The 25,535-nt window shown below is 38.7% G+C and overlaps 1 protein-coding gene across 1 annotated transcript in view; it reads right to left on the reverse strand.

Annotated features, from left to right (window-relative positions):
- The window catches only part of ITPR2 (inositol 1,4,5-trisphosphate receptor type 2), a 538,352-nt gene extending 513,596 nt beyond the window's left edge, over positions 1-24,756 (reverse strand). Inside the window, exon 1 of the mRNA XM_060113623.1 lies at positions 24,327-24,756. Within this exon, the coding sequence (XP_059969606.1) occupies positions 24,327-24,418 (92 nt within the window). The 5' untranslated portion in view covers positions 24,419-24,756. The remainder of the gene's footprint in view (positions 1-24,326) is intronic.
- Positions 24,757-25,535: the final 779 nt, after the last annotated feature.

The following is a 25,535-nucleotide window of genomic DNA, read 5'->3' on the forward strand; positions in this document are numbered from 1 at the left end:
GTGAGGGAAAGTGTATGCCTAACATTGCCAGGAATAATTTTTCCCCACCATGGGTGGAAAAAGTCTACCAGAGAAAACAGCCTAGAAGGAGGAAAAAAGTGAAGAAAAAGACAAAAACCTGGTCTCACCAACTGAACCCCTGATTCTAGCTGTACCTGAAGCTAGAACCTCCTCCTGGACTTCCCGGAAATGCAAACCAAAAAGCCTCTATTTCATTTAAACAGATTGGGTTTCAGTTCCTTGAAAAAGAAGTAAATGTAGCCATGAAGGTCACACAGCTGGTAAAGAACTGATAAAGAAAGTATAAGCAACCAGAAAATCCAGACTAGCCACATAACCAAAAATAAAATATGTTCATTTTGTCCTTGAGTCATTCATTCAACAAGTAACCATTGAGTGCTGATTGCAAGCCAGGCATGGTCCTAGGCACTGGGGAAACAGCAGAGTACAAGACAGACCAAACCCAGAGCTTATATCTTAATGTAAGGACCACTATTACATGTTAGTACAAGTGCTCCCAAGCTTGGGTGGGAGTGGATTTTAGGGAGTTCTGAACACCCTCAATATATGTAAAATCTTATGTTTGTATATATTCATGGGAAGTTGCACCATAAATTTTCTTAGTCTCAAAGGGGAAGATGACACCCCCAAAAGATTAAGAAAAACTCTCTGAACATAAGCATAACTTAGGATCAAGATGTTTTAAAGTTCTTACGGAAATTCTTATATCTTAACCTTAGCCTAGTTTTGTTGAAAGAAGACACACTCTATTCAGCAGGCATTTTACAGAAATATCACTCTCCTTGAAAATATATTATGAGGCTAACTCCTTTCATAATTCCTTTTTCTGTGGAAACACAACTAACAGCTAATAACTGGTTGCCCCAACCCCTAATAAGCTGGAGAGTATCTCAAATATTAGCACCTCAATTAAGGGCTGTATGGAACACAGGATAAAATAGATCCTCTCCTCAAGATAACATAGTCTCATATTCCTAGGAAGCTGTTCATGGCTAACATATAGCTCAGTAACTTTTTTTAAAACTGATGGGAAGCAAAGGAATTACACATCTCTTTTTCAAAGGAAGATTCCATCCCCTCTGCCCACAGGGTTTTAAAGGGCCCCGCTTACAAATATTGCTATCATTAATAGCCAGGGTTTTTTTCTTCTCTCTTAGCAACATAATTTGTATTTGGAAGTTTCCATGTGGTAAATTAATAGCATACTAAAGAGCAATCAAGTTGCAACAAGCAGAAGTCACAGGGGAAATTACCATTATAGAAGTTTCTCTTGAAGTTCTATGCCTCGTCTTTAGAATTTTAAGTGTGAGGAAAATCATTTTCCAAAGACAAACTCAAGGAAGCTATCATCTTCTGCATTCTACCCTTCAGTTGAACGGATGGGAATATTCTGCCCTACTTTCTAACTCCTTTTATAGACAGGCTGTCTATGTTTCACACTTGCATTTCCTGGACCCAAAAGAAAAGATATCTCCTTTCATCTGCAAAATGGTTTTCTTCTAACTGATACTGATCAGATTCCTATCTGATAAAAAGACAAAAACAAAAAAAAAACAGGAACCAGGGTCACTGCTTTCCCTTATTCAAAAAAAGGCTTTTAGAGATGTTTAAACAGCAGCTGATTCGTTACAATTATTTTCTCACCAAAACTGTCCCTAAGAATTGGGAGATTGGGATTGACATATATACACTAATATGTATAAAATGGATAACTAATAAGAACCTGCTGTATAAAAAAATAAAGTTCTAAAATAAATTAAAAAGAAAAAAAATAATGTGATCTGGTGGTTTTCACTTTGGCTGCTCCTACATCTAAGCTACCAAATGCAGATTACCAAGGCAAAACAACTCATTTCTCAACCTCCTGCCATCTTATGGAATGAAACTGAAGACCAAGAAATCAAATGTACACAATGAATTTTTTTATCCTGCCCAAATAATTCACTGATTCATATTCACGAGGGACCCACTACTTTCACTCTTCTCCAAAAGAGGTCTCCCAGGGACAAGCAACAATTGACATTTTGGTAAGATTTCCCAGTTTCCTCCAAGACGGTACAACTCTCCTTCCCCCCTGGAGAGGTAAGAGAAAAACAATGTCACCAGCAACCACTTTGCTCCATAATAAAACCAACTACAGTCTTTAGGTAACCCACGCTCCTCTTAGTACCCTATCTATATCTGTCTTTCTCATTCTTTCCCTTTCATAATGTCAAGCTTTAAACAGATATTAAGTACAATTTACTCAGAGTATATTTTAAACTGTCTTTTAGAGCTACTGTCTTTAGGACTCATTTGCCAAACTGATGACTTCAAACCAAACTTCTGATCAAGAAGAAAAAGACAAACCTCCATGGTTACCCTATCTTATTGGACATCCTCTAAGAAACAAAACGTAGATCTAGTAACAAAATCTCTCCCACAAACCAATACAACTTTCAGCTTTTTTTTTTAAGTTTTTAGCTTTGCACATTAAATCACAAACCATTCGTAATAACAAATTACATGGAAAAAATACATCCATTAGGAGACAAAACAATTCCTCAACTGTGTGTTGGTTCTGGATTGTACACTAAGGGCTTTGTCATGGGAAGGATTCATCCCTGCAGATGCTGACCACTGCTGCCAGGAGGAGTAGAAATTACCCTAAATCATAAAGAATAAAAAACCTTCACCATCGCACTTGGCCCTTGCTTTTGTCCTGTCTGAAGAAAGTCTATGAAAAAGGCACATGATTCACTCTGGACCAAGATTTAGTATTACCAGTAGAATCACCCCATTCCTTTTTTAGTTTCCTCTCTCGAAGTAATTCTATGGATAGTCCCTACAGTAAAGGGTCCCCCAAAAGCCTTATAGTTTTTCCCCTGGAGAGTCCTATATTTCGGTGTTAAATTAGTGAAATGACATCTCTTCAGTTACCTGCTGAATTCAATATTCTAAACCACTGAATTCTCTCTGAACGTAAAAAAGCCATACAGTAAGGACTTGCTGCTTCCCCGGCACCCACCCTTTCTAGTTCTTCCCTTCTCTTCAGCACAGCACCACAGGGATGTTCAGTCCTCCTTTCTTTTCACAAACCAATCAAAGGCCTCTTCCCTGACTGTCGAAAATCTAAATTCCAAGAACTTGGCAGTACAGGGGCTGTTACTAGGCCAGACTCATAAGTATTCCATCCATGGCCTAAAGAATTGCTAAGTAGCTAAAGTTTTCTCTAAAGAGCCTGTAATTTAAAAACAGGAACAGGAAGGATGTGATAGGAAATGCTTTATTTTCCGTCACTTAATGTTACATTTCCTTTCATTTATGAATATCTTGATGTAGACACATAACTATGCTTAGTATTTCACCCTTTAAACTTCCCTGAACACTGCAATTTTAAGAAATAGCTTAACTAGATTTCTTTTTAAAAATCAACAAATCTTAAATCTATGTCTCATCTCTTCTCTCATGTTTCAAGGTTAAAAAAAAGCAATAAGGTAGGCTACCTTAATGTCACTCCAAATATCATGATTGATCAGTTCAATTGTAATTAGATGATATTTGGAGTGTAGCTTTAAAACCACTGCCTAAAATAGTGGTTTATCCAAAATATCCAAGATATTTAATTATGTATATAACTAGTATAAATTATTTCTCTTTTCCAAATATGTTTCTTTATCAATAAACACAAAATAAATCAAGAAAATACTGAGTTATGTAACTAATTCAACATTTTCTTTTTATTTGCATCACTGGTACAGGGGAGACATTTTCCTGCCTTTACAGTTATAGCAAATCTGGAAAAATAAGCCACTGATATTAAAATGTGTAATATGATTCAACTGTTGCTAATAAATAGGTTTAGGTGACCTCTTTATGACTTTATCAATTTTTAAACCCTAAGAATAAATTTAAGAAAGGAGGTGAAAGAGCTGTATATTGAAAACTACAAGACATTAATGAAAGAAATTGAAGACACAAATAAATGGAAAGATATTCTGTGCTCATGGATTGGAAAAATTAATATTGTTAAAATGTCCATACTACCCAAAGCAATATACAGATTCAGTGCAATCCTTATCAAAATTCCAATGGTATTTTTCACAAAAGTAGAACAAACAATCTGAAAATTTATATGGAACTACAAAAACAAAAAAAATACCCTCAATAACCAAAGCAAACTTGAGAAAGAACAAAGGTAGAGGCATCACACTCCCTGATTTCAAACTGTATTACAAAGCTACAGTAATTAAAACAGTATGGTATTGAGGGGAAAAAAACAGACACATAGATCAACAGAATAGCATACAGAGCCCAGAAATAAACCCACACATATATGGTCAATTAATTTATGACAAAGGAGCCAAGAATATACAATGGGGAAAGGATAGTCTCTGCAATAAATGGTGTTGTGAAAATTGGACAGCCACATGCAAAAGAATGAAACCGGACCACTTTCTTACACCATACACACAAATTAATTCAAAATGGATTAAAGACTTAATGTAAGACCTGGAACCATAAAACTCCTAGAAGAAAACAAAGGCAGTAAGCTCCTATTTGAAATCACTCTTGACAATGATTTTTTGAATCTGACACCAAAAGTAAAAGCAACAAAAGCAAAAATAAACAAGCAGAACTACGTCAAACTAAAAAGCTTCTAAGCAGAAACTAACACACCATTGTAAAGCAATTATACTCCAATAAAGATATTTAAAGAAAAAAAAAGAATACACAAGCCTTCCCATACTATTTTGAACTGGAATATCAGTGATAAAGGAAGATGTGTTGAAATATGGCAGAGGTACAAAACACTGCAGCGTATGCATGGCACACTTTCAGAGTGGGTCTACTTTAATGAAAGGTTTTGGAGAAATGTACTGTAAACCAAAGAAATCATGGCTCTATTGTGACTTGGGATAGAAATTACATAAGAAGTTTTAAATAAAACTTGAAAGAAAAAAAAAATCTTCTACACAGCAAAGGAAACTATCAATAAATGAAAGGCAACCTACTGAATAGGAGAAAATATTTGCAAATCATATATGTAGAGGTTAATATCCAAAGTATACAAAGAACTCATACAACTCAACAGCAAAAAAAAAACCCCAAACAATCCAATTTTTAAATGGGCAATAGACCCAAATAGACTTATTTCCAAATAAGACATTCAGATGGCCAACAGGTACATGAAAAGATGCTCAATATCACTAATTATCTGGGAAATACAAATCAAAACCACAATAAGATATCACCTCGCACCTGTTAGAATGGCTATTATCAAAAAGACAAAGAAATAACAAGTGTTGGCAAGGATGTAGAGAAAAGGGAACCCTCATGCAGTGCTGTTGGGAATGTAAATTGGTCCAACCACTATGGAAAACATTATGGAGATTCCTTAAAAATTAAAAATATAACTACTGTACATGATCCAGAAATTCCACTTCTGGGTATATATCTGAAGAAAACAAAAACACTAATTTGAAAAGATATATAAACCCCATTTCATTGCAGCATTATTTACCATAGCCAAGATATGGAAACAACCTAAGTGTCCATTGATAGATGAACAGAAAAAGAAACTGTGGAATATACCACATAAAATGAAATATTATCAAAACAAAATATTAATGAATATATACAATAGGATATTATTCAGCCATAAAAAAGAAAGGAAATCTTTCATTTGTGACAACATGAATGGACCTTAAGGGCCTTATGCTAAGTGACATAAGTCAGACAGAAAAGGACAAATGCCATAAGATGTCGCTTATATGTGGATTCTTTAAAAAAAAAAAAAAAAGCTCACAGATAGAACAGATTGGTAGTTGCAAGAGGTGGGGGGTAGGAGGTGGGAGAAATGTGTGAACTTTTTTAGTTTCAATAAACTGAATTTTTAAAATTTTTAAACTCTAATACTAACTTTTTTAATATCCAGCATGTACCAGTAGAGCTTTCCAAATACTCACACAAGTATAGCATCATTTCCTACTCCCAAAGGACCACTGAGGATCAGAAGACAAGTATTAGGAGTACTCCCAATTGAAAGATGGGGAACTGAATTCAGAGATTAAATGATTTGTCCAAGTTCTCCACCTCTTCAGGGTAGACTAGAATTCAAATCTAAGCACTTAAACAGCTCTTTCCAAAATCCATATTGCCTTTAAAAACTCATTTCAAACATCTTTTTATTCAATGGTTTGACTTCAACCTTGAAATTAAATATGAGTTCTAGACAGTCATTTCATAACCAACCAGTTTGTTCAATAGTTCAAGATGGACTCAAGTTTTAAATATTTAAGATATGACCAAAAAAAAAAAAAAAAGTTGAAGACACTGACTCTTAAGAGTTAGAAAAACTTACTGTGTGTTTTCTAAATATTATATAAAGATCTAAATATTATATACATTTCAAATATTACATATTAGTTAGGAATTATAATTCAAATCTAACTCTGGCACAGTAGATACTTGTTTTACAGAAGGAATTTTTAATTAAAAGCATTTTAGCTACAAAATTTTCCAATTTTGATATCGGAATTAATAATTTTTCAATTTTAAAATTTGTATTTTAAATCCTGCTTATACTACAGCCTGCTTTGTACACGTCTCCATCATAATAATTAATTCTTGTACACTGTGTACACAGAAGGTGCCACAATCATTCCATAAAGTGGATAAGCTACTTGTGTTTAAACAAAAGCTATTGAAACTAAAAGCAAATACGTTCACAATCAAATTTACTGTGAGAAGAGGCTCAAATCATATACCTTCACGGATGAGATTCATTTATCAAAGCAGGTTTATTCATATACTTATGAATAGTGTACACATTTTGAAAAAGTTTGTTTCCTAAACTCCTCTCCCTTTTTTATTTTGCATCAACATTACAATAAAATGCTGCCTTCCCTTTCTGACCCTTCACCACGACCCTCACTCCTGATATCCTCAGAATGCTTTCCTTCAGGAGCTGATGCTAAAGAAAAGTTTAGACCAGACCAGACTAACGAGGCTTTACTGCGGCATGTAAAGTACTTAGACAATTCTACTTTTCATCAGGCAGTAGGCTCCGCCTGAAACAGTGTTAGTCTAAAGCCCAAAACTAGTAAACTGGAAAGAGAATAGCCTTATATAAGTACCAAAAATAATTAAGGGCTTCATATTTTAAAACCTGATGTAAGGACATAGGAAACATGGCTTGTCAAGGCCACGGGGTGATCCTATCTGGCTACAACGGACACGTGTTGTCTTTGCCTTTCCAGCATCCACTGCCTTCCTTCTGGCAACTGAGCCCTGAAAGAAGAATGGAGAAGGGCTCTTCTTCTTCCACTCAGAGCATGATGACGTCACCTCTGTCATCAGAGCATCTCCTCCTCTGGCCACAGTGTCTGGCTGAAGATGAGACTATGAGCCTAGTCACTGCAACAGTGATGACTGCAGCACTTTTAGAGTTTGAGGAAAGGAGGCACTCTCTATTCAGCTCTGGATATAAGAGGATGGGATACGCTAAGGCTGAAGCTGCTAGCAGCCATGCTGCCACCAAAGGCGGAAGGCCTGCCTGAGGATGGGACTAATATTGATGACAAAACAGAATCAGGGATAAAGAGAGAGAGTCTGTAACAATGTTATGCATAGACTTTTCAGCTACCTCAACCAGAAAGTTCTCTCCTTTGCTGACAATTGTTCTAATTGGGTTTTCTGTTTCTTGCAACCAAAAAAATCCTGGTTAATAAATGGTCTTCAGATTGACTAATTCACTGTCATAACAAGGAATGTGGCACTTTTCTCTCATGCATTAGTAGTTAGTCCAATATGACTACAAATAACAACCTGGCATAAACTGCACCATAAGGAATTTATGTTAACTGAAAGGAAACAGCTTCTCATAGAGAAATTTTCTAACAAGAGTTTGCAAAGAAAGTGTTTTTTAATGCTTTAATTTTTAAGAGTTCTTCAATAGTTTGTGTGCATATACACACTAAGATTTAGAAAATAGTAAAATCTCCTTTTATGGCATAACCAAAAGAAGGTTACAGCCTGGATAATTTTTGTTCATCAGGTATATAAGAGGCAGGAGTAAGATACACTCTCTATGCCTTTCACATCCCTAGGATTTTGTCTAAAATTCATTAGCATTCTAGCCGCATAGCACAGGGAGATCAGCTCAGTGCTTTGTGACCACCTAGAGGGGTGGGATAGGGAGGGTGGGAGGGAGGCAGATGCAAGAGGCAAGAGATATGGGGATATATGTTTATGTATAACTGATTCACTTTGTTATAAAGCAGAAACTAACACACCATTGTAAAGCAATTATACTCCAATAAAGATGTAAAAAAAATTAAATTAAATTAAAATAAAATTCATTAGCATTCTAAAGAGAAGTAACCATTATCATTTGATCAGTCACTGTTTAAAATTTGAGAAGACTGTCCTAGACCAATTTGTTTATTTGTCAACTGATTCATTATCCAAGTTAGATAAATGTTTTTGCTAATCCCTCTAACACTCACTGAAGTTTAGTAGGAATTCTTGGCCAATAGGAAACTTGTGCAAAACATCCATTCTAATGGCTCCAAAGCAAACATTTGTTTTATCTCAATAAATAAAACAAAGCTGTTTCCTTTTACCACAATGTTCCAGTAGAGAAGAAATGTCAGCAACTGAAATAACATGTTGGCTTTAAAATTTAAAAAGACTTGAAAATTCTAGTCAAGGAAGATATGGTATATATATACATATATATGCCAAGCAATTCTAAGGTTATTGCTAATGCTGATACACTTTAGGTGTTTGCATTACATCAAAAAGATAGCACGTATCAAACCACTAAGAAAAGATAATTATAAGTGCCTGCAGTTTAGTAGTATGCATTATCAAAGTAAGGAAGGGGAAAAAAAAGGTCCAAAAACAAAATAAACAATAGATAAGGCGGAGTGCCTTTGAATAGCCTACTAAACAAATACCAGCTGAAAAACTGGTTTACTGCGAATTTTTATAAACATAATACAGCAGAACTTTTAAATCAATGCAATATGAACTTGGCCAAGCCTCCAAAGAGACTCCTGCTGATTTTTCAGATATAATAATAATAATAGTAGTAATAATAATAATAATGGTTTCCACCTATTTAACACTTAGGTGCCTAAGGGCCTGATGCTTACTAAGTGTTTTACATATTTTAACTGCCATTAGTCATCATGGCAATACTATAAACCGGGCAATAATCCCACCTTATAGATAAGGAAATTGAGGTTCTCAATATTAAGTAACTTCCAAAGATCATACCATGAGAAGGAGTAAAGCTGTAATTTGAAACCAGGTTTGTCTGAATCAAACACTCATCCTCTTAACCATTATGCTAAAATGTTATTCATTTGTTCAGTATATTTCTTTAATACCTATTATGTGACAGACACTGTGCAAGATATTGGGGACATAATTGTACACAACACAGTTGCTGCCCTTACAGAGTTTAAAGTCTAGTGGGAGAACCATACATAATCCAATAATCTTATAAATAGAAGTACAATTAAAACTACAACTGGGATAAATTTTCTGAAGGAAACGAATATGGTGCTGTATGAGCATATATGTAGCAAAGGGAGCTCACACAGCCAGGGAGATCAGGAAAAGCTCACTGCAGAAGTGTCACAGAGGAATCTAAAATATGGCACAAATGAACCTATCTACAAAACAGAAACAGACTCACAGACATAGAGAACAGACATGTGGTTGCCAAGGGGAGGGGGGTGGGGGAGGAAAGGACTGGGAGTGTGGGTTGAGCAGATGTAAACTATTATATATAGGATGGATAAACAACAAGGTCCTGCTGTAAAGCACAGGGAGCTATATTCAATATCCTGTGATAAACCATAATGGAAAAGAATATAAAAAAAAGAATGTCTGTATGTGGATAACTGAGTCACTTTGCTGTGCAGCAGAGATTGACACAACATTGTAAATCAACTCTACTTCAGTAAAAAATAAAATAAAATAAAAAAGAAGTATCACAGAGCTGAAATCTGAATGATAAACAGGCATTAATTAGGTGAAAGGCATAGGGGGTTAAGAGGGGAAACCAATCGAAAGAGGAAACAAATATGTGAAAAGGCCCTAAGGTAAGAGGGAGCTCAGAATGTTTGTGCAACTAAAAAGGGGGGAAAAAAGGCCTTATGCCTGAAACAGAGCCAGAGGATGGAAGTATGGTACAAGACAAGGCTTGTACCTCTTCCCAGAACCATGGAAAGCCTGAAGTCATACTGGGCTTAATGACATTCTAACCAACTGTAAGCAAATGAAGGGGAAACTTCTTTCAAGTTTATATGTTCCATTTTTTAAAGTAATAAAGCAACAATGAATATTTTAATTCATACATCTTTGGGGGTCTAAGGGCAAACACTCAACAAAGATACTGCCCTTTCAATGATTCTGATGACAAGCTACTCTTCATTCCCAACTCCAGCTGCAGGATTCAGGCTGCCTTCATGTATCACCTGATTCCTCCCACGCCTGCCGTTTGCAGCCTTCTTCTATTTCTCTTTACCACCTTCTGATCTTCCTAGAGCAAAACCTGATTATTTCATTCTTCCACTTAACAATCCATCAATGGCCTCACACTGCCTAATGGGGAATACATGATCTGGTCCCTGTCTGCCCATCTAGTTTCATCTTCTGTTCAAATACAGTAGAGCTAGGATTTGAGGCTGTCCAGAGAACAGGTTCCTTTCTTGATATTCTAGTATTCCTGAAGTGTTGGCCTCATCCGCATGGTTCAAGGTGGCTTCTTCCCTGCCCCATTACAAACAGCTGAATGGGGACCAGCTAGGGAGGAAAGGAAGGAGGAGAGTAAACCTCTCCTTTAAGAACCTAACCACAAATTATAGTCGGAGGCCACACCTGGCTACAAGGGAGGTTAGGGAACGTGGTCTTTATTCTCAGCATCCACAAACTCAAGTACTTCTATTAGTATGGAAGAGGGAAAAATTAATTTGGGGGAATAACTAGCAATCTCTGATACAGAAATAAAAATTAATATGCATTTTTTGCTAAATTAAATACAGTTCAAACTAAATGATTCAGTTGATGTTAATTCTTTGAGTTTAGTATCACTTCTATTTTGAAAAAAAATGTGCAATACGAATGTTGATCTACTCTTTAGAAAATGTTAATGGTATAAATTTATGGATATCTTGTTGCCAAAGTAATTACTGCCTCTCAAAACTTGTACATGTCAGTTTACACAATTCTTTATTCAGATTCTCCCATAGTTAACAAAGTGTTTTTCTACTTGCAATTTGATAATTTTTAAGAGCCAGTTCTGAGAGATTCTTTAGCAGCCAAGACTTCAGAAATAAGTACTTGGTTTCACCCTGAAAGATACAATGACTTCAATTGTACTGACCAGGAAAGGAGGCTCATTCTTGACATGGATTTAGAATTGGAACTCAATTACTAAATCATGTCCTGCCAGGTAAATAGGGAAGAAAGATAAATAAAGGCCCTTTATCATTTGTTATTAATCCTAGCAATGGATTAATTTAGTAAAGTTTTAGACAACTAACACTTTCATCAACGAGTCTTGATTTGATTTAAAATGTCATAGTATTTACCATTCCTAGCCACAAGTAGAGTCCTCAATACAACAAAATTCCATCCTTTACCTTCCCTGCCTATTCTAACAAACCAAGACTGAAATTACCCTCTTTGAAAACATGGCTGAAACCAAAAATCTACTTGAAATGCAAATGTTTTAAGTACTTATGTCCCTGATACTAGCAATGACCTTGAACACTTTAGCCAAACACAAGTAACTAGTCCTTAAATCATTAACTTACTTTGGATTCCTAACGTAACTGTGTTTGGTGATTTGGGTGAGATTTTTTAAGTCACTGTCTTTACTTGGTATGATACACTTCAAAAGGATTAATCTGGACGTTATAGAAATGGAGCAAAACTCTGATAACATTTTGTATCTTTCATCTCAAAATTATTTTCTAAAGATATTATATTTTTAAACATCTATCACAGTGGATGTTAGAACTAGAGGGAATAGAACGACCTTGTTCTGCTTTTTTTAATTATTTTGAAATTTTTACATATCTATATTTTTCACTTTATTTCTCTGTCCTATATGCAAATATGCTCTCAGAGAAGTTCTCATTTGTACATTGCTACCAGTGAGGATTCCAAGAATAAGAGTGCAACACCGGAGAATTTCAAGTTCTTAAAGAGAATGACCAAACATGTCTTTTAGAATAAGACTGAGACAAAGCACATTAAAACAGACTTAGTCAATAGAAAGAATATAAAGTAATGAAAAACAAAAATACTGTTCATTTGTTCTCCTCAACCTATATTTAAATGCCTATCCCTTTCCAGACACTTACTCTTAAATTTCAAAAATAAAAGTTACAAGTTGTTGTATGCCCTCTTCTATTTTTCTAAAGTTCTATAAATTCCCCAATTACTTTCTGATGCCAAATTAGCAAATTATTTCCAACTCAGCTTTTCTGCTGATAGTTGTTAAAGTATAAAATATTTCCCTGGATGTATTATATATTATCCACTAAGAGAAAGGGCTGATCGAAATTAAGGAATGGTCTCACAAAATGCTTACAAATTCAACTCTTTGCACACATTAAAAACAAAATTGAACTTTCATAAATATTAACTTTAATGTGCCTATAACATACAAATCATTAAATAAGGCTATATACATTACTTTTTCCAGGCTGTAAGTTTTATCACATGTTGGACTAGGAAGGTGCAGAGATATGACCCAAGAGATTATAAAAGTACCTATTATAGCAAGATTTAATGGCACTATAAATCCAGTGACAACCTTCATCCATTTTAAAAGAATTACCCATATGAATTCTCAAAATATTTAATAAGAACAATTACACTGACTTTACAATTACATTGACTTTTTTCCAGAAAGGGACTGATATTAACAGCTACTTAAAGATTTGGAAATATGCATATCTTAATTCAACAAATATTCATTCAGTAAATACTTATGGAGTCAAGCACTTGAGATGCTCAGTGACAAAACAAAAGATCTCTGCCTTCAAAGAGCTTACATTCTACCAGTGTAGATAGATGATAAACAATGAACACAAATAAATAGTAAATTATACTGTATGTAATAAGATGGTATGTAAGAAAAGGTAAAGCAGGGTAAGGAGAACAGGAAAGGCTGAGGCAAAATGTTAAATACGTTACTATATGACCCAGCAATTCCCCTGCTTAGGTGTATGCCCAAAGGAATTAAGAACATATGTCCACATAGAACCTTGTACACAAATATTCATCACAGCATTTTTCATAATAGTCAAAAAATAGAAACAACACAAATGATAATCAACTGATGAATTGTGATGAAACACAATGTGCTGTATCCTTACAATGGGATATTATTCAGCAATAAAAAGGAATGGAGTACTGATACGTTACAATGTGGATGATCTTTGGAAACATTATGCTTAGTAAAATAAGCCAGACACAAAAGGACCAATATTGTATGATTCCACGTATACGAGGCCCCTAGAATAGGTAAATTCATAGACAGAAACTAGACTAGGGATTACAGCGGATGGTGGGGGAGACGATGGGGAGTTATTGTCAAAAGGATAAAGAGTTTGTTTGGGATGATGAAGAAGTTTTGAAAATGGGTAATGGTGATGGTTGCCCAATATTGTGAGTGCACTTAACGCCACTGAATTTTACACTTAAAAATGAATACAATGGTACAGTTTATGTTATGTACATTACCATAATTTATTTTAAAAGGTGCTAAGAAGTTACTATTAAATTACCTACTAAGCGGTAACACCTCAGCTCATGCCCAGGTCCTCTGTGCTTTCCTTCTGCCCTACCACAATGCCCCAGAACCAGGCAAAACTCGGAGCCCTGCTCACAGGGATCTCCCTGGTAGTCAGATCTGGCCTCACGACTTTCTTTTATGGACATAAGTGAATAATCCAAGAGGGGCCAAATTCTATCACTCTGTATTTTCAATGTTAAGAAGAGAGATACTGGGTTTCCCTGGTGGCGCAGTGGTTGAGAATCCACCTGCCGGTGCAGGGGACACGGGTTCGTGCCCTGGTCTGGGAAGATCCCACATGCCGCGGAGCAGCTAGGCCTGTGAGCCACAGCTACTGAGCCTGCGCGTCTGGAGCCTGTGCTCCGCAACAAGAGAGGCCGCGATAGTGAGAGGCCCCCGCGCCGCGATGAAGAGTGGCCCCCGCTTGCCGCAACTAGAGAAAAGCCCTCGCACAGAAACAAAGACCCAACACAGCCAAAAGTAAATAAATAAATAAATAAATAAATAAAATTTTTTAAAAATAATAAAAAGAAGAGAGATACAGAGTATAGGAAATTGCTGTATCCTAGTCATGTAAATGGCAGGACCCAGAGAGAAGGTTCTGCTACTGAGATGCCCACAGCAGCACTGGGTTTCTGCCTTTCTTAATGCTCAGTTGTTGCGCTCATCATTCAATTTCTTGGAGCTCCTCCGGTATCTTTATACTAATAAATTTCCTTCTTTCCTTAAGGTGGCCAAAGATGGTTTCTGTTCCTTACAAACAATGGAACCTTAGTTCTACTATTCAACTCTTAAGCTTTATCCATAAGGGCAAAGGGATATGCCAACGTCCTTTGCTTTCCAAATCTCTGGAGCTTTTGTGACAACACAGTAAGAACTGGGATAGCAAGGGATACGTATAGATTGTTTTTCAAGAGTTCCAAGACAATTCAATATGAGGCTTGCAAATAATTTAACTAACTGTGAGCTGGAGAGCACTTTATTCTCTGAAATTTTTACAAGTAATACTTCTATTTGCCGCTACAAAGTGAATCAAGAATGTTTTAATCCCGTTTCTTTTTGCTGGGTTTTTGTTTGTTTGTTTGAGCTCTTATATTTAGCTCTGCTGGTCCATAAATTCCTTACACAATTTGCAGAATCCTCTTTAAACAGGAGATATACAGACAGCAGTACTGTCTGCTCCTAGTGGCTATTTCATAATCAGTCATCACCACAAGGTCTTGGAGAGCTAGATATTATGATATCTATTTCATAATCAGTCATTACCACAAGGTCTTGGAGAGCTAGATATCTAGGAATTAATTAAAAACCGAAAAGTTTTTTCTAAGACTCCACTGAGGAATTTGTTTGGATAACCAACATATAAAAGTCCAGCATTCTGTAATTTTCACAGAGATTTTTATGAGGACATTTTAACAATGACTCCAACACTTTAATAGATAGAACCTCAGTAACATATGCTTGAATTCTAAGAATTTAGATTCGAATATAGATTATGCTTTGTTTACTTCCTAAGTCTTTCCCAGCATTCATGGGACTCTATCTATGGCCTCTATCGCTTGTTAAACACCAAAAGGAAATGAGGGCATGGTGTACTCCACACATACCAGAAGGGTATTCTATGCCAAGTGGGGGAGAGGGCCAGAGAGAGAGAGAGAGAGAGAGTGTGTGTGTGTGTTGAATAGTCACAGGCACTATGTGACAAAAAACTTTAGAACTATTTTATTACAGATGGAAAGTTGTCCTTAATGTCAAAGCTTCCAGGGATCTAGAAGACTACTGAAGTTCATGATTAATGAAGAAAAACTACGAAACACTGGGGCTAAGGAAAAATAAGGGGGAAAGGAGTGAAAATAGAATATGCAAAGGAGCTGGAAACATTGTAAAATTCCCCGTAAAAACTGCCAAGTTTCTGGGCTTTATATCCTGCCCTCTTTATCTCTGGTCTCAGTAAACTCAGCACACAGGACAAGGATTGAAGGCAGTCCAAATAAACTCAGAGGGTCTGAATCCAACTTAAAGCTCTCACATCTGATAAATAAGCATAAAATATGTTTTTTGATTATTTCTTCTATCTTTGCATATCTCAATAATATCAAATTGTTTCCTTCCTTTTTTGGAGCTATTAAAATGAAGAATAAAACTTCACCAATTTTTTTAATAAAAAAAAAAAGTACCAAGAATATATGATCAAATTATGGGTATAGATTTCAGACAAATATCCATCTTAATGGTCCTCCAAAGTTCAGCTACATACCACCTCCTCCTTGAAGTCCACCTCAGGTCATACCAGCCAGAGAAAGAATCTTCTTCTGTTTCCCTATGAATACTGTTTTTTTGTTTGTTTGTTTTTTGCGGTACGCGGGCCTCCCACTGTTGTGGCCTCTCCCGTCACAGAGCACAGGCTCCGGACGCGCAGGCTCAGCGGCCATGGCTCACGGGCCCAGCCGCTCCGTGGCATGTGGGATCCTCCCAGACCGGGGCACGAACCCGCGTCCCCTGCATCAGCAGGCAGACTCCCAACCACTGAGCCACCAAGGAAGCCCTGAATACTGTTTTTAATGATCTTTATTTGAAAACAATTGCTTTATGTTGCGGTTATTCAATACCAATCTTGTCTCCATTACTAAATAATGACTACACTGATTTCACAGATATTTATTAAATGCCTACCATTTACCAGAAATTGTGTGAGGTGCTGAGCATACAAGGATTATAAAGTCAGAGTCAGTTCCTGATCTTGTGGCATTTACAACTGTGAGAGCAAAACTAACAAATGCCTTTAGTTTCCCATAGATCCTAGTCAAGTGTCATACCACAAATTTCTCAAAGTAAGTTTGAGGTTTTGAGATAATAATTTAAAATAGCACAATATCTGGATCTCTTCATACTGTATCCCTAACACATAGTCAGGGCTCGTTAAATACGTGTCAGGTGAACCAATGATTCAGTCTGCAGCATCCTCCAGCATAAACCACATCACCAGGAAAGGTCCATAGACTGGATTCATGATGCGGACACATTTTCAATTTTATGATTAAATTTTTTTCTGAATAAACTGATAATTTATTCTTAATTCAGGGTTGGAGTTCTATAGGTTTGTGTCAGAATAAACTATAAAGTAGCATTATTAACCAATCACTGATTTGCATTTTGAGGGGGCTAATCCATCCATTTCAAAGATATTCAATAAAAACACTTAATTGAATGATTTTAATCAAGCACACACACACACACACACACACACACACACACAGATCCCTCACAAACTAATGCCTATAGAAATTGACAGACAATAAAAGTTCCATAATGGGTACTAAGATTATTAAAATGAACAAGTCAGCCATGCTGAAGGGCATACTTCTTACATGTGTGAACAGACTTCTCAAATAAAATGGACTATATATTTACTGCACAAGTTAAATCAACCATTCATAAAGGCTCAGCGTTACTGGCTAAACATTTTTGCATAATACATCTTAAAATACCAACAATAAATAACTAGGAACAAAAATTTTTTACGGTAAACATATGACCATCTATTTCAGCAACATGCAGCCTCCTTGTTTGTGGTTTTCTTCCACTGACCATGACCAGGAAAATGTTTTATTTATGGTTTTTAAAGTAAACATTGTTGATGAACAGTAATAAGAAATTGAAGAATCCTTCAAAACATCACTTTCATTTAGTTAACTTTCCTGACTATAATAGCAATAGATGTCAAACTAAAGAAACATATATAGAATCTGTGAAATATAGGAGACATGAAAATAAACATCATGCACCCATTCACCACGCAGTATCACCACTGTTAATAAACATGCTGCTGTATTCTCTTTCACTATTCTCCATGAACTTATTTTCTATATTATTAAATTAGAATTATGGTTTTCTAAAAGCATCTATTAAAAACGTACCCATCTAAATCTGCATGAGAGTAGAAAGATAACCACTGTGCATTTGAAAGGCACAATTTTACTCATTAAATAAATGAATGAATGACCATTAGAGTTTCACTTCTCTGATTATAATCTGGTGATCTATTACCAAGCTCTGATGTAAAAAAAGAACTAAAGGGCTTCCCTGGTGGCGCAGTGGTTGAGAGTCCGCCTGCCGATGCAGGGGACACGGGTTCGTGCCCCGGTCCGGGAAGATCCCACATGACGCAGAGCAGCTGGGCCCGTGAGCCATGGCCACTGAGGCTGCGCATCCGGAGCCTGTGCTCCGAAACGGGAGAGGCCACAGCAGTGAGAGGCCCACGTACCGCAAAAAAAAAAAAAAAGAGTAAAATTCAATCTATTGTTATGCCAGAAATTTGTCATAGAAGCCCACTGTTACTTCCTTTGTATTTATATATGAAGATACACCTTGTGCCTGGAATTTAAGTTTTAAAGTTTGAATTTAACTTTAAAGTTTTAAAGTAATCTGTCTATATTCTGTTAAGTTATATACACACTATCTATACAAGAACAGTTCCAAAGGGGAAACACGACTGTGAAAAGTGCTACCTACGCAAAAAAAAAAAAAAAAAATTTTAAGCCAAAAAGCTCTGTTAAATCTAGAATGAGGCCAAGCAATTGCTTCTGAATTCTCTATCAAAGCCAAGGATCATGGGTACTTAAGGAAGGATGGTTGTTTACCTGACCGAGCTCTCCACGGGAGCGGGTCTAAAAGCTGCAGTGTTGTTTATGGGATGACTTAAGTTTAAGAAATGGTGGACCTTTCAGCTTAAAAGAGACTTTATGTTCACCACTTCAGAAACTGTCTTTGTACTCCAGCTGATTTAAAGTTCCATAACATGACACTACTAACGCTTAGACTTTCCAGAACAACTCAGTATTCAAGATTATACTGTCTTCTTCCTCCCCACTAAACACACATGCAAATATCCAATAGATTTTAAGACACTTTTATCACAGTAACATATGCCCTAGCCAAAACAAAGCTAAGTTCATATACCTAGTTGTAGCAGAAAATAATGCTGTTACTTGGAGGGGTTCTGTTTAGAAGAGGCTAAAGATAAATTACAAATTATGCAAATATAAAAGTTGGCTATAACCATCCCTTGCTTCATCTAGGACTCTCTACTGATCAAACAGTCCTATTAAGGGAAAGATTTTTCAAACCATGATAAGAATAGCAAAATTAAATAAGAAAAAAATAATAAATCAAACCTGCAACCATTTAAATATTAAAACTTTAAGCAGAAAAAAGATAAGGAAGGGAAATTCAAAGGACTATAATTGGTAAAAATAAAACATAAGTCTTATTCATCCATCTAAGGAATTAAGTCAGAATTATCAACTGTGTGACCCACCATCCCCCTACCTGATGTCTATTGTTGAACATGGAAATAAAGGAATTAAAAAGCTCATTGAATTGGCCAAAATCAAGCAGTAATTAAAAATAAGGGCCCTGATCTTTTCCCACTCTAAAAAACTATCATGATACTTGGCAGTCACTGCACCAATGGGTGGTCACCTGAGTGTTTTCTCAGACCTTAATTAGTGGGTGCTGATTCTTAGTAGATCCCCAAAAGAAACCTCAAGTCAAAGGAAACAATCACTTAAACATACGTATACAGATGTGCATAAACACACACACACACACACACACACACGTGCACACTTGTCATTCCCTAACCTCTCAACCACATGGAGAACAGACAATGAAACAACTGTATACTTTTTATTGATTCTACTGTCCCACCCGTCCTGGGAATTCTGCCATGCTCACTCCCACTGTGTGGTACCTGACCACTGGTCAAGTTGATACACCCAAAATATGAAGTGTCAGAAGTATCAATGACCAGGGAAGTAAATCTCAGTATAAAGAAATGGAGGAAGGGGGAAGGGACAATTAACACTGCATTTGATACAAATCAAAACTACCATGAGGTAGCACCTCACACCGGTCCGAATGGCCATCATCCAAGAGTCTACAAATAACAAACGCTGGAGAGGGTGTGGAGCAAAGGGAACCCTCCTACACTGTAGATGGGAATGTAAGTTGGTGCAGCTGCTATGGATAACAGTATGGGGCTTCCTCAGAAAACTAAAAAACAGAACTACCATACGATCCAGCAATCCTACTCCTGGGTATATAGCCAGACAAAACTCTAGTTCAAAAAGATACAAGCACCCCTATGTGCATAGCAGCATTCTTCACAATAGCCAAGACATGGAAACAACCTATATGTCCATCGATAGATGAATGGATAAAGAAGATGTGGTACATATATACAATGGAATATTACTCAGCCATAAAAAAGGAATGAAATAATGCCATTTGTAGCAACATGGATGCAACTAGAGATTATCATACTATGTAAAGTAAATGAGAAAGAGAAAGACAAATACCATATGATATCACTTATAAGTGGAATCTAAAATATGACAGAAATGAATAGAAATGGACTCACAGACATAGAGAACAGACTGGTGGTTGCCAAGGGGGAGGGAGTTGGGGAAGGAATGGAGTGGGAGGTTGGGGTGAGCAGATGTAGCTTTTACACATAGAATGGATAAACAACAAGGTCCTACTGTCTAGCACAGAGAACTATATTCAATATCCTGTGATAAACCACAATGGAAAAGAATATTTGAAAAAATATATATGTATATATGTATATATATGTATATATGTATATATATGTATAACTGAATCACTTCACTGTATAGCAGAAATTAATGTAACATTGTAAATCAACTATACTTCAATTTAAAAATAAAAATAAAAAAGAAAAAGCAAAAACAAAAGCAACATCGCATCTGAAATTGTACAATATATCCCAAAAGTCCTACTTCCTTTTTTTTTTGCCGTACGCGGTCCTCTCACTGTTGTGGCCTCTCCCGTTGCAGAGCACAGGCTCGGGACGCGCAGACTCAGCGGCCATGGCTCACGGGCCCAGCCGCTCCGCGGCATGTGGGATCTTCCCGGACCGGGGCACGAACCCGCATCCCCTGCATCGGCAGGTGGACTCTCATCCACTGCACCACCAGGGAAGCCCCCTCCCTTCTCTTTTAAAAGAAAAATAAAAACCATAACGCTAAAATGTACAGTACAAAAAAAATTGTTTATTTAAAATATATTCACCATCTTCATCCAACAGGATTTAAAGTAGTTTTCCTTAACTCAAGATAAGTGTTTCCTAAATAGATCTTTAGATGAAAAGTTAAGTTAGAAAACATAAACCAGGCCCCTTTTGCACCAATAGAAGCTGGGAGAACAATATTCTACCTCATTTAGCAATAACTCAGGGTTCAGAAACATCAGGTAAATCCTGGTTAAAGGATAACTGGGGGAAAAGGGGAAATGCAAGTCTTTGCAACCGGAGCAGTCTAATTCCTCAGACTGAGATATCAAACTTAAAAGCTAGGTCACAGAGCCTACAAAAATCTTCCTACATTTCCAGTTGGAAGGGCCTCTAAAAGGGCCTACTAAACTCTAATAGAGTGAAACTGTGATTTTTTTCAGGTGAAAAATTCATGACCCTATTACAAAAATTCCCAAAAGCCAATAATAACATGTATCCTCCCAAACAAATTTATACACGAGATACTAAAATCAGACAAAATTTATCTGCAGACAAATAAATATGTATGAATTACCTGCAATGCTGTAAACTCCATTCTCACTAACTACCTCCTAAGGTGAAATTGAAAAACCATCATGCAACCAAAAGCGTCAAATAGATAAAGAGCAAAGACAGAAATCAGAAACTTTCAGCCCCATTTTTAGCTCTTCCGTTGAGTTTTTAATATTACAGTGGAACAAACTATGCTGGCTAAATAGATACAATGTCAGTGTCTCCAACGAGGCTCTCTGATTCACTTTAACAATTCACACAACTTTGAAGAAACTTAAGGCCCACAAAAATATAAGCATAATGTGGATATTCCTAGCAACTCTCTAAAAAAAAGGGCTCTTTCCTTTCTGTCTCTTTCATTCACTTTTATAATACCCCAGGGGCAGGGGCATCATATACTCTTTCTCTTACTCTCCACAAAGACATGCTGACACGAAAAGAGACTAAATGATATGAACAAGGTCATAATTAGCAACAGACCTTGGACAACTGACCTCCAACTATAGAAGAACAAGGAAATTCAACTTGAAGTATGTACTCTGTCTTTGATAGAAAAGGTGTATAAATAATGAGCCTACAAAAGTATAATGAAAAACTATAACGCTGCTTTGATTTCATGGTCCTAAAACACACTTGTAAAGTAAAGTATCTACCAGTTGTCATCTAAGTTAACAAAGTAGGTGATGCTACTTTGCCTAGATAACATTTCATGTGGCACGAACATGCCAGCTTTGTAACTACTAAAACTCTCAGGCCAACGTAGTTCCATGAGTTAAAGAAAAAGAATATCTAATCAGAGCACCAAGCTTCACCAGCGGCAGCATTTCCAACGATCCGTCCTCACCTTAGAATCGAGCTGCACAGAGGTCTTGTCATATTAAGTACAACAAGGATCAGTTTGTCAACAGAAAAATAATACTGCACAAACACACTCTAAGGCAACTCAACTTCCAAAACACCAGCAAGAAATGTTGAATACGAATAAATATTTTATACAAACATACGCTACATTAAAGCTTCTTTTTCTCAAGATAATGTGTAACCAAAGAAACACACACTTGGCTGAGAGTCTGGAGACAGGGTTATAGTTCCAGCTTTTGGCATTAATGTCCTTCCTCTGCTTCATAGGTAAGTTACTTCATTTCTCTTCCTCTAGGTTTCTCTATCTCCAAAATGAGCAGGACAGACTCCGCAACTGCTAAAGTATGTAGTGACCGAAACACATACCTTTGCTGAATAAGACACTACAAAAACATGGCTCTTTATTTCACTAGGTTTTATACTCTATTCCTAATCCTTTTTATTATTTTGTCCACAACTGTAACTGTCGCTCACAGCCACCTAGGTAGTGACAATTACAATAGCTAACCCTTAATACAAGTGCTCATGTGCGACTTACTGTGCTAAGCACCTTATGTTAACTCACTTCTTCCTCAGCACAATCCTACGAGGTTGTAACCATGAGTGAGGAAACTGAGATGCAATTATGTAACTTGACTGGGGTCATTTGACCCCAAGCCCTTCCTGATCAACCACCAGGTTAAACACACCTAGAGAGTCTACAGAGGGGAAGGGTGAGGTGCAGCAGAGTCCATCTGCAAAATGTTGTGGGAAGTCCAAATACTGACCTTGTACTAAGAACTCTCTGGGAAACAAATGGCAGCTTATGACTTACAAACCCAGCACAAAAGCACCTGTCACGGCTATTTTTTTCTTCCATGCTTCAGTTCCACTTAACATTGATCTTAAAAGGATTAAGTTAAATCTACCTCCCTTCTTTCACCCATTAAGGGAGATGCACAAATAACAGAAACTGGGGAAGTTCTGGTGACGTCCACGTCCCCTGTGGGGTAGACACCACTCCATTAATGGCATGGCTCAAAATCACCGACAAGGGACCCTGCATGTTAAGTCATGTGCCCTAAAACCTAACAGCAGAAAAAAGTGACCAGTTCGAAGTGGAAACACCAGTTTCTCAGCCTGAAATCTCTAAGACTGGGGAGTCGAGCTCCTGAGACCTGACGGTAACAACAACAAAAAAATGTACGCATCAAAATACAGTGCAGTCAGTGTGCGTTTAAACTGCGAGCTGGTATTCACAATCAGGACAGACAGAAAATACTAGTAATCAAGGAAGTCCTCTTTAACCATCTAGCACACGGTTATGTTTATATATCTATTTCCCCCATTCGTAAATCAACTCCAATCTCAAGAGCCCTGCACTTGGCTGAGTCCCAGGAGAGGTTGAGCATTTCAGTGGGCCAAAGCCCGGGGAGGGGAGAAAGCAGGTGTGAGTTCTAGAACCCAGGAGGTCGTCGGAGCCCCCAGGCTGCCCCCGAGGTGGGGCGAGTCCCCGTTTGGCAAGGCCAAAAGGAAATTACTTCAGCGAAGTGGGACGGTGAGCTCCTCCCGCAGGGCAAAGCCACACTCCCGCTCGCCACATCGCCTGAGTTTCATGTCCAAGGCCACGGACTTTTATTGACTGGTCTTACAAACCCGGCCCTGAAGGACAAGGGCTTGAGAGCGGTAGCGAGCAAAGATGGGGAAGAGGAGGCATTTTGTTTCACCTCTAAGGGAAAAAAAAATTTTTTTTTAATCAAAACAACCCACGGAGAAGCCAACGAAGACTTCTTCACCGGGCCTGTCTCCGGGCTTTTGAATCACTTCCTCCTTTTCAGATGCGTCCCTGAGTTTGAGATTACGAAGTTGCAGAGAAAGTCTTGCCTCTATGGGCAGCTTCCTGCGAGCGAGCGAGCCGAGCGCACGGCGCTGTCCGCGAGCGCAGAGCCTGCCCTGCCTCCCGGCCACCCCAGGCGGGAGCGGGCGCCGGGGCACGCGGCGGCGCCACGAGGGACTGGGATGGGTTCCTAGGGGCCCGAGCGCCAGCGCTCCCCAGCCCGCAGCCCGGCTTACCCCAGCGTATTGATGAAGCCGTTGACCGAGCCCTCCGCGTACAGGGACACGATGTCCCCTATGTAGAGGAAGCTGGACATTTTATCGGACATGCTGCTTCATGCTCCGAAGAAGACGTCCCTCCTCTTCTCTGCGCCCTCGCCGCCCTCTTCGGGGAGCCGCCGCGGTAGAGGCGGAACGGAGCGCCCGCCTGTAGCGCCCAGAGCGGCGGCGGCGGGCACGGCCCGAGGGATCGAGTGTCGGGCTCAGCCCTGCCCCGCGCCGGGAGAGCCGCCAAGAGCGGCGCTGCAGCTCCGGACACCCCGCGACGTGCGCCGCCCAGACGCCCGGAGAGCCGCAGCCGCCGCCGCCTCCCCGGCAAGTTTCCTGTTCCTTTTAGAAGTTTCTCACCAACACCTCTTTGCTCCTCCTCCTCCCTCCTCCGCTCCCTCCTCCGCCTAAGCTCCCCGCTCCGCGCCCCGCCGCAGCGGTCCCCGCAGCCCGGCCAGAGCTGGGGCTTGCAGAGCCCCTCAGTTCCCTCGGGGGAATTTTTGGACCAGGTGGTGGTGCCCATTGGGCGAAGGGGAGGGGACGAGAGGGTGGAGGCCAATCAGGCGGCGGCGGCCCGGGGCGGAGCCGGGCCGGGGCGGGGCGACCAGGATAGGGGGTGGGGCCCGGCCACCCGGGAAGCAGTGGCGCGCGCTGACCGAGCGCGGGGGGGCGCTGGAGGGACGGCGGGATCCCCGAACCGGGAAGCGGTCCCCGGAGAGCCGCCCTGGAGAGGCTAGACTTGGGGCGCGACAGTTCCCGCCTGGGAAAGCGAAGGATGGCGGGGCCGAGACCCAGTCCCTTGTCTTAAAGGGGGCGGGGAGGACTGAGAATTGGCGAAGGGGCGCGCGCGCAGGACCGGAGCGGAGTGAGCCGGCGATACGCCTGGAGACGAAAAGGAGGAGCCGGAGCGGCGTGGGTGCGTGGGGTGGATAATTTGCTGACACAGGGAGAGGAAGGAAGGTGTTGAAGCAAAGGAAAAAGTAGAACATTTTTTAAAATACACAATAAAGAAAGAAAATAAGAAGGAGAAGGAGGGGGAAGGGAGGGAAGGGGGGAGGGTCTGTCTCTATTTGGACTATGTAGTTTAGGTTTTGTCTCTAGTATAGGGCGTTAGAGAAGCTTGACCCGTCAGCAGATGTCCAGGTGGACATGAGGTAAAAGTCACTTGGCCGGGCCCGC

Source organism: Mesoplodon densirostris, chromosome 11, assembly GCF_025265405.1.
Source record: "Mesoplodon densirostris isolate mMesDen1 chromosome 11, mMesDen1 primary haplotype, whole genome shotgun sequence".
In the NCBI taxonomy this organism is placed as follows: Eukaryota; Metazoa; Chordata; class Mammalia; order Artiodactyla; family Ziphiidae; genus Mesoplodon; species Mesoplodon densirostris.